This window comes from Sitodiplosis mosellana, unplaced genomic scaffold, assembly GCF_009176505.1.
Source record: "Sitodiplosis mosellana isolate CC-2019 unplaced genomic scaffold, AAFC_SMos_1.0 Smas_scaffold_6181, whole genome shotgun sequence".
Classification (NCBI taxonomy): domain Eukaryota; kingdom Metazoa; phylum Arthropoda; class Insecta; order Diptera; family Cecidomyiidae; genus Sitodiplosis; species Sitodiplosis mosellana.
In genome coordinates, this window is record NW_022601422.1 from 4,497,111 (window position 1) to 4,507,604 (window position 10,494).

General features: G+C 37.0%; 2 protein-coding genes across 2 annotated transcripts; both read right to left on the bottom strand.

The window, feature by feature from the left end:
• LOC129576353 (vacuolar protein sorting-associated protein 28 homolog) lies at nucleotides 1-882 on the bottom strand (the record flags this gene model as incomplete). The annotated part of the gene is given in 2 exon segments (XM_055461305.1): nucleotides 1-362; nucleotides 482-882. Coding segments are annotated over 2 exon segments (596 nt in total), but the record flags the coding sequence as incomplete, so codon positions are not given.
• A 1,233-nt stretch (nucleotides 883-2,115) lies between these two features.
• Nucleotides 2,116-9,116, bottom strand: LOC129576352 (uncharacterized). Its single transcript, XM_055461304.1, has 2 exons — nucleotides 6,860-9,116; nucleotides 2,116-4,831 (listed from the first exon to the last, which is right to left on the bottom strand). The coding sequence occupies exons 1-2, from the start codon at nucleotides 7,220-7,222 to the stop codon at nucleotides 2,786-2,788; spliced, it is 2,409 nt and encodes an 802-aa protein (XP_055317279.1). The 5' UTR covers nucleotides 7,223-9,116; the 3' UTR covers nucleotides 2,116-2,785.
• Between the last annotated feature and the right edge of the window lie 1,378 nt (nucleotides 9,117-10,494).

Sequence of the window (10,494 nt, forward strand, 5' to 3'; positions counted from 1 at the left end):
GCAGTTTCGAGGTCGAACAACATTTGCCGAACTTGTGATTCGCTGAGTTCATCAGACGCTTGCATCGCGTTCAGTGTGTTAAGCCAGTTGGTAACCTTTTCCTTGCCTTCAAATCCAGACGGAATCAATGATAAGCGATTCATTGTGTCGACTAAGTCACGCAATTCCGGATGCAATTCGTCCATGGCTTTGATTTCCAAACGTAATTTATCCATTAGTGTAATGAACAGCGACACAATATCGGCAATGCATTTGCTGGTATTTCCTTTGTCGTCTTTGATCGTAATCGGGCGATCTTCTTTGATGCGCTCCAATGCGGCCGTACAGTCCAGCCGAAATTTCTTCACAAAGGCGTCCACTGTCTGTGTAAAGAAAAAAAAGATCAATTGAATGTCAATGGCTTATTTTTTATCCATTCTTCCTGTTCCAAAATAGTAATCATTCATTGCTACCAATTTTTGAAAGCAACTCAACTACTTACTGGGTATTCGTCGCTCTGTACTTGTTTGAAGGCCACTTTATATTGCACCAATAGCTTTGAACATGATGCGGTGTACTCTTGTGGAGTGATACAATCCCAAATGTAGGCTTTTTCCAGGTTTTGCAGTGTATTTATCAATGCGTACAATTCAGCTGCGTTATCATACTTTTCACGTTCCCGTGCATTTCGATACAATTTCACCTCTTCATACAATTCGGGATGGTTGTCTTGCATTGTGATTGCTTTTAAAATTCAATATTGTCACAACCAAATCGACCAATTTGTTTTCGGTTTTAATTTGACACTACACACTTTGTTTCAATGACTATGACTCAAAATAGTGTTTTTTTTTTATTAATCGAATATTATGACAAAAGACTTTGTTTTTCACGCGAATGAAGTGAAGTTGGCAGCAGTATGACAGCAGCAAATGTCAAGCAAATCAGCAAAGCGGCATCCAACGGAAATAGCGCCAACTTCAAAAATATTAAACGTCTTCAATGTGACGACAATAGCTCACGAAAAAAAAACAACAACTGAAAAAATGGGTCAATACAATTAGAGTCCGTTGTTTGTGCGTTTGCGATATATTCGGGGAATTCTCTATCATTTGACCGTGAAAACAAGACGATAAATACGGAGAATGCAATGAACACAGAATAATTAAATCGAGAGAAGCAAAAGAAAAAACTATATGCAATATATGTGTATAGACTTGTTTTGTGCTCACCTTCAGCTATGAAAAAAAAACTATGTGCGATGAAAAATCGCATGCGTAAAAGCGCAACAAAACACTCAAAATGACGCGTATTCATTTGGACCGCGAGAGAGGGATAATTGAGAATGATTTGCTGAGAAAGCATATTCGACAGAGTTATTTGAATGCAAACTAGTCCGGAAATGGCCATAGACAATGTGATTTATAATCATCTCGTGTAGCTCTCAATCACGAACTTCCGTAAATATTGGAGCGAGTGCTTGATATTTACATATTTCAATATTGCCAGAAAGTAAAGCCCCGTTTTTTTTCTCTCTCATTCTATCGATTAACACTTAAAACACCAGATTTCGTCTTTTGTTTTATCAATTTTTTTTTTATTTGTTTAACTGTAAATATTTACAATTCACCTAAGTAAAAATATTTATCTGCTATGATACGATATAATGAGTTCTAAACGAACCCAATTCAATTTCAATCACTTAAACTTAATTTTAATGAGAGGGAAAAAAAGTATGTTGTCGTTGTTGTTGTTATTTTTCATTAAACACTCTTTTTCCCATATTGAATCAAAACGTTTTGTTCCTAGTATTGATTCGCTCAATGATTCACTGTGTCAATGAGCAGTTCGAATACTGTAAATGCTCTCTCCGTTCTCTAGATTTTTATTTTTTTTTTTTTAATTTTTTGAAGTATTAGTGTATTTGCAAAGATTGTGTTTAATTGCTGAAAATTGCTATTTCGATTTATCGAAAGTGTCGTGAATTTGATTTACGATAGTATCGAGAAAAAAAAGGCCACATATTTATTTACAGTACATTGTGTGTCAGACACAAAACACATTTCATTCTATCGATTGGCTTGATTGGCATTTTTGTCCATGCAAATCTCATATTCTAATAATTAGGTAATAATATTTTTCTTTTGTTTAGGTTTTCACAGCGTATTCGATGTTTCAATATTCTTCGATTTCATTTCTTTCTTCATCTTCTTCTTCAAATCTACTTATCTATCGTGTATATTATAATAAAACTAAATAAACGGTTTTGCTTGTTATTTTTTCTTCAATTCCTGCCTGTTCAAAATGCCACAAACCTGTCCTGTGTCGGTGGCGAGCTTAGTTGAGTTCCTTTTTGTTAACAGAAGAGATTCTTCTATTCTTCTGAAGAATACACATCGTACAATAAACTATCGTAATTCTAATCGTTAAAAATTTGTCGGAATTAAAAACTGAGAGCGATAAACCTAATTTGTAAGTATCCAAGAGTTGCATGTGTTGGTTGGTTACTTGTTTCTTCCAACATCTTATCCAAATCGATTTTTAGATTTAAAAAAAAAAAAAATCCACTTGAATTTTCTGCATATTTGTATATCATCTTGCTTCGCCTTTTCAATCGATCTTTGATCGATTTTTTTTTTCTCAACCTTGTTGGTTAGGTATAGTAGAATAAATTAAAGTATAAAATTAAATTAAGCCAAAAGAAAAAAAATGACGAAAAATTCATAAAGAAAAGAACGAAAAAGATATTGCGCACACACATAGAGGGCGAGAGAAGAGTGTGTGAAGTGCGAGTACGTAAGGTTATTTACACGGGAACAACGACTTGGCCGACTTTACGTGCTCGCGTCGTTGAGAATCCTTTGCTGCCGTCTGGACCGATGGGAGTTCTAACAAGATTTTCACTTTTGTTGATTAAAAAACTGTTGCTCCTCGATCGTGGAGATGAACCGTAATCGGAACCGTTTGAGAATTTACGCTCATAGCCGGAGTCAACGGACGTTTTTCGTAGATCACCATTTGAATATTTGCGTGACATTGAATCATATGTGCCGGAAATTTTTCGATAGTGATCACATCCATTGCTGCCAATGGACATTTTACGATCGTAATCACCGTCGAATGAAATTCGTCGGCCACCTTCGGATCCATTGGACATGCGACGGTCAAAGTTCATGGAAGCATTTGAGAAACGGCGACTGTGATCGGAACATTGTGAAATTCGGCGGTATTGGTCCGAACATTGTGACGAACGGCGTGAGCATACGCAAAAATCGGAGCAGCCAGACATGCGTCGATTGAACATTGGTGCATCCGAACAGTTTGATGTACGACGTGAATTATCCGAACAGTTTGATGTTCGTCGTGATATTTCGGAGCAACTGGAATAGCCTTCCGAGCAATTTGAATATTTGCGTGACAGATCATTTGAGCCCATCATTGTGTTGCTCAAGCGTCGGCCAAAGTGTTCGCAATTCTCATTGTTGAATGAATACTTCCGTGGACTTTGCACTGATTCCCGATGATGCATTGACGTTGGTGACACCGATTGTGAATTTTGTGGTGATAAATTGTTGCACACATGCTCCGGTTTCACATAAAAATTGGAGCTATTGCGACGCAACTTGAAATCGGCATTATTCACCGGTGTGCGATTCCGTTCGCTATCCGAGTGCGTGGTATTCGCATAAATATAGCTTTCTATCAATTTCGATACACTAGCCTTTTTACCAGTTTTCTTTTTCGGTGCAACCATTTCATAGAGATGCATACCACCGTTCGTTTCCACGGACATTGCGTTGCGTGCCGATTTTGATTCGGTGAACTCAACGAAAGCACATTCTTTCTGATGTAATTCGGGGTATTTGTTCATGAATTGTCTTACGTCGGGTGGAATTTGTCCGCCCGCATGTAAGATACGAATCAATGCGATTTCACCGAATTTCGAAAAGATTTCCGACACCTTTTCAATGGTAACCTTGTCCATTGGCAAATCGATGGCGACAACTGTACGCGACGGCATCGTCTCATCAAATACGGGCAATGATTCGATACGTCGAATTTTCGTGCCCAAATCATTGACTTCAATGTTTTTACTTTTCAATTTAATGGCATAGCCAACGACACGCCAGTCTTTTGTCAATTGGCGCACTCGTTTGAAGCTTGAAATCAATTTTAAACTAACAAAACCTTCTTTGTTGCGACGAACGTGCTTCAATAAGAATGCATCTTTCAAAATGTTTTCGTTGGAGAAATAGAATTCCACTTGTGTGACAATTTTTTCGGCCATATCATCCGTTGGAATTTCAATGGGTTCGTCGTCTTCGTCATCGCTCTTGATTTGATGCTCTTTGCTATGTGAATTTTCCATCGATTGTTGTACATCACACGAATCTTTGGCATTCTCATCGGACGACACCGCATCCGAGCTATAGTCATGGTGTGCCGAACCGCTGGAATCACGGCGCCGTTCAAATGATAAACGACTATCACTGTCAATGGACGAATCCTTTGATTCATTTAGGGCCGAAGTGCGAAAATGTGAAGCACCCGGATGGAATTCCTTCAGATTGTTCAAACTTTCCTTGAACAATTCACGATGCTCCAACACGGTGTGATTGTCCATAATCAATGGCGATAAATGATCAACCTCTTCGATTTCCTCTTGCTCGGTTTCAACATCGATTGGTGTATTTGACAATGGCACCTCATGCATCTCCTCTAGATACGCCTTCGACACATTTCGAATGTATGCTATGGTATTTTCACACTCATTGACTTTGTCGCTGTCACTATCCGAGCCCGATGAAAAATCAGATGTCTCCGACTCTTTCGCCTCAGCAGATAAACGATCCTGCAAATAAAATAACAAACAAAAAACAAAACCAAATAAAATTTAATCAATTGGTATAGAAATAAATGATAATATTGTGTGTGTGTATGTGCAATTGTGCATGAGTAATGTAGAGTGAACGATATATGTATCTCATCCGCAAATCGAATCGCGAATTTAGTGCGCGCACGCACGCGCCTCTTTTTTTTTCTCTCCATTAATGCATTTCATTTAAATGATATTTAACAAACACCTCTGCATGCAATCAACTAGCTCTCGCTAAATAATAGATCAAAAATGTGTCCCATTTAGATTCAAATTCGTTTCACATACACACCGAATATCTCGCTCGCAAACGCAGCCTCAACCGGATTCATTTTAGCTAACTAGTTTCGGTTTGTGCTGCGATTTATAGCTATTTTGTGTGTCTGCTGCTGCTGCTGCTGCTGCGAATGCTGTTTGCTCAACACATGCTTTACATTATGTACGCTTTTTCGTTTGATTCGGGTGCGTAAATAAAAAGTGCAAATTTATGCGAACATTTTGTTGTTGAAGGTTTTAAATTTATTCATTCGATCAGTTTTGATTGGAACTGTACCACAGCAATTATCGTCACAAGAAACATGTATGCCAAATGCTCTTGTACTCCAAACGCAAGCGAGTGAGCGCGCGCGCGTGTGTGTGTGTGTCACGCTCGACATGTTCATTCAGCGACACATGCTACTGCTTAAAATCTTCCGAAACTTTTGCAACGACATTTTTGCCATGAAATTCTCGTCAAAATTGTTGCATTCTACACAAGAACGCAATAAGTTCACATGGAAATTCTGTTTTGTAAGCAATTTTCCGCGGAAACTTTGTACATTTTCTCTCAAGGTCGCATCGAAATCGGTTTAAGGGGTAGCACATTGACGATGTGAAGCGATTTTAAAAGTTCTCTGGTTTGCCCCTTGAACACGATATTATTAATTTTCAAGCCAATATCGGTTTGTCAGAGTTCACAAATACTGCAACGTGTCTGTCGATCGAAATATTTATGTAGTTTTGTTTTTAAGATGGAGCGGGACAGACTTTAAATTTGCGCTCATATATTCTTGGCAATTTAAAAATTGTTCGTGCCGTTTTTGTTTTTGTTGTTGTTGGTGCAAGCAGCAATCACAGCAGCCGCAGATTTTTCATTTGACTCTTTAGGGAGTTGAATGTGCGTGCGTGTTAGAAAAGAATGACATAATGTAATGAATGGAATTAAGTAGATCTAAATGTTGCTGTTTTTTTTTTTTGTTCAGAGAAAAAACAACGTCGACGTCAACGAAAAAGAAAAATTGTCTGAGAAAAAAAAAGAGTCGCGCCTTATAAATCGACACTGTCCTATGTACTAGTACAAAGTAAATGTATGAAATGCACAGTATGTGTGAGCGTGCGCGAGCTGAAATTGATCGAATGAAAGGCCAGATTCAGACAGAAAATTAAGCGTTTCGCTTATAAATAATATCGTACGCACGTTTACGTACACAAAACTTGAATCAATCGGCATTCATTCGATATGCATGAAAACGGTTTGGCTATATTTTCGGTACGTGAAATATATACTACATGCGAAAGAAAAAAAAATGAATAATGAAAAAAGAAGAGAAGAGAGAGAGAGAGAGAACGAGAGAGGAGAGAGAGAAATATGAATTGAGCGAATGAACGAAACGAATCGAACGACGAAAACAGCAGAAACATTTAAGTGTCGAACGTTCGGCTGTTCGTTTGCCTCATTTGATTGCCCAAAAAGAGAACAAAACACAATATATATTTATATATATATAAGTAAACATTCACCGCGAGCAAGAGCAATGAAAGCGAAACCGAAACTGAAATGGACTGGAAATGGAGCATGCTTGAAGCGATATGATATGTCGAGGGAAACTGTATTGTTAATTGAAGTGAGCACAAATCTCTTTTTTTCTTTCTTCTTTTATTTCTCTCTCCCTGTGTGTGTATGATGAATTAAGCCAAAATATATTAGAGAGATAGTTAGATATAAAGACCTCATGGAATGCATACCTGTGTCCGAATTGGTGGAATCGTTTGAGGTGCTGCTATCGTGGTTGTTGTTATTGTTGTCGTCGAATTCATTACTGTATCAGCACCAACATTGTCCAATTTTTGGTTGGATGATGGTGGTGAGTCAGTAGTTGAATCACTTTCACTTTTATTTATTACCGAAACGGTGGACGGAGTCGTTGTTGTGACGCTGCTCGTTGTTAGTTTGGCGACAGCTGTTGCAATTAGTGATGCAGATGCTGTACCGCTCATGACCATTTTTTGAACGACACCAGTGTTTGGCTTCTCCAGCACGTCCATATTGTCCGAATTATTACTGAATTCGATTAGATCAACTGACTTTTGTTGTTGTGTTGACGACATATTTGCTGTCTTGTTGGTTGTTGGTGTTTTTTTTTTAAATTGAGTCTCTTGTTTTGCAACGAGAATCTATCTGAACGGATTTGTTCTATCAGCTCTCTCGATCGATCTATTCACCGATATATCGATATATGCAAGTGTGAGTTGTACTTGACTTATTCACACAGAAGTGATCAATCAACTGAGTTGCATGTATGGATTGTTCCTTTTGTTTGAAAATGCCTTAATTTAGTCAATGCGATGCGATGTGATTCGTGTTGGACTTGTCGCTTAGTTAAGCCTGTATTTGCCTTTGGTATGCAATTTTTTTTTTCTCGCCTATTCTAAACGATATATCCGAATCCAATTTTTCTTTCGCCCCGTATAAATATTTAGAGTTCAGTTATTTTATCCGCCGAACGAATCACTGTTCTCTATTCATTCGATGTTATTGTCTTTCTATGTACTTTCACAAAACTATCACACGGTTGCTGTTTTTTATTTAGTTAGGTTTGTCTTTTTTTTTTTTTACTTCGTTGAGTTGTTGTGTGGTTTTTTTTCTAATCTTTTTTTCGGGGTCGAAATTTCTTTCTGTCGTTTTATTTTGTTTGTTAATTCGTGTATATATTTTCTTCCTTCAGAAAATATGCGCCGATTTCAATGAAAGTGTTTTCGCCTCTGTATTTTTTTTTTATACCGTTTACACTTTACTGCTATTTACTATTGTTGCATTGTTGTTTTGTTTTCGCGCAATAGTTCAGTATGAACGTATAGTCACCGAGTATCTCTCTCGTTGTTGTGTTTCTGTGTGAGGAAAACTGCGAATGAAATTTAAAAAAAAATACTTTCTTTTTTTTTCTCCGCGAGTGCTTTCCTTTTTTTTATATTAAATTTTCGGTATTTCGAATGGAATATCGTTTTATTTTATTTCAGCTTTTTTTTGTCCGTTTATTTTTGTGTAGCAGTAGTTTGCTGTTGTTGTTTTGTTTCTTTTTTGTTTCTCTCGTGTTATTTCACTGTTTGTTCACACAAGAGGCCACAGAAATTAGGATTTGAGTCAATAGATTACTTTAGAAACACACTGTATGTAACCGTTTATAAAGTTTGACAATGAGACGCCCGTTAGTTTGTATGGTGCTATTTTTTGTCGTTTTGTTTTCTCTACGCTATTTTAAGTATCGTTTATCTGTCGAAAAGTCTATTTGATAATCGAGCAGACACTAATTCTTTGTTGGTTTTAACTTTTAACGTAACAAGCGCAGTTTTAGTTTGTTTTATTTTTATTGTTTTGTTTTTTTAAATTAAATTAACTGAATTGATTTTAGGAAATCTTATCGGTCTTTTTTTCTGGCATCTTCCGCGGTGTTTACAATTTAATTAAGACGATTTGCTCGACTCGTAAATTCACCTATTTTTTTTTTTCTTAAATTGTTGTTGTTGTTTCGAGTGCAGTTTTTTTCTTCTCGCTTCTCACCGTGTCTTTGAATGTTCACTTCTGTGGGTTTCACCGCATTTGCATTTCTGAACTGAAATTGATGATACTGTTTTGCACAAAACTTTGAATTCGTTGACAAGAAAAAGTTCGACTAAAATAACCGTTTTGTTTTCGTTTCGTATTTGTTGGTTGGTTCGTTGATTGTAGAAATTTTGCAAATTTAATTCTTCCTTCTTGACGAGAGTGTTTTATTGTTTTTTATTTGTTGTTGTTGTTGTTGTCCGCCGACGACGAAATGAAGCAAACAATACAGAAAAAAAAATAACGTTACGAAAAAAAAGAAAGTAAATCCGAACACAATTTGAAATATCTATATACAGCTCTTGGGGAAGAGAGTGTATGAGAAAAGAAACGAAAAATAAATGAGTGAGTGAGTGTACTTTCGATGGATACGCTACAATAATTTTCAAAAGACTGAAATAGTTGAGTCAATTAATGCCGGTTTTATACTCATGGCTCCCACTACTCACCACATTTTCATTTATTTTTCATTGTGTGTCTCTGTTTCGCTTGCTTTCACCTATTGGCACAAACCATGTGCCCGACTGAGTGCCAGCTCTTGCTCTCTCGATTGGTGTACACACTCTCTCACTGTTCGCTACACGTTTGTGTCATGTGGATACGAATCATATAGACTTTGCGTTGCTTTGTTATTTTCATAGTTTTTTGACGTTCATATGTGTGGTGTATATGCGCTAGGGTACCGAAAAGCATACACAGTCTCGGAGCGCATTCAGATAGCAAAATACATTTGCCAAATGTAATTTATATATTACAAACACACAAATCTTGCATACACATCTATGATGAGCACAAGTACTCTTCGCGTTCGCATCCAATGTACACAATGACAAAAACGACGTGCGACAGAAAATTACACAAATTATGTGTTTTGCGTCGTGTGTGCATGTTGCAAATCATTCGAAAATGTTCGCCTCTACATGTCTCTTCCGAGTTGCCAATTATGAATATCATTTGCAAGGGAACAAAAAAACCACATACGTTTTGCCAAAAGTGCATTTGATGTCAGTTCAATTTGGAATAATGGCAAAATTTGAAAAGAAAATTGTTTCTTCTATTTGAATTGACGTACAAAGAAAAGGGTAAAATCATTATCAAAGCCAAGCAAAAGACTCTCTTTTCGTTTGCACACTCGCTCACGATATTGCTGGTGTCCGAAACAAATTTTCTGCAAACATTTCCCAAAAAATGACCCAAAGCTGTTTGCAATTTAACGAAATTCACTTTTTCACTCGAGCGCCGAACACACAAATTAACCGTTTAAATTGTCCATTTCGAGAGATAAACAACTAGAAAGCCTATATAACGTCTATAATTTCAGTCGACAACGATGCAATTCGATTGCTGTCGACGCCTCACAATCTATTTAGTTCAGTTGGCGGCAGCAAATGGAGTCTAACGGTCATTCGTGATTTATAGATCAGACATCTCAATGGAAAGGCAGCATAATAAATCGTCATTGATATTGATGCACATTTTAGTGCTTGTTTTGGATGTTTATCGCTGGAAAGTGGTGTTTTTTATCGTCTCTATTACGTTGTAAGCCGCTTGTTGTTCATATCCAATGTCCGTTGGTCATTGTTGGTGATCCAATGATTGTCAAGGGAAAATATTGTATAACACAAATGCTTATGTGTTCGTTGTAATAATAATCGCAATAAGTCATAGTAAGTGATAGTAGTCGCAAGTGTTTGTTTTTTTCGCTTGTCTTCACAACTCCATGTGCCGCCGTATTCATACATATCGACCGATTCTATTTGGAATGAAAACTTTGCTATTT

Excerpts from the sequence above, each read along its gene's own strand:
- LOC129576352 (XM_055461304.1), bottom strand. The coding sequence starts at position 7,222 with ATGTCGTCAACACAACAACAAAAGTCAGTTGATCTAATCGAATTCAGT. Across the intron at positions 4,832-6,859 it reads TTCCACCAATTCGGACACAG|GATCGTTTATCTGCTGAGGC; the intron begins GTATGCATTCCA and ends TTTTATTTGCAG.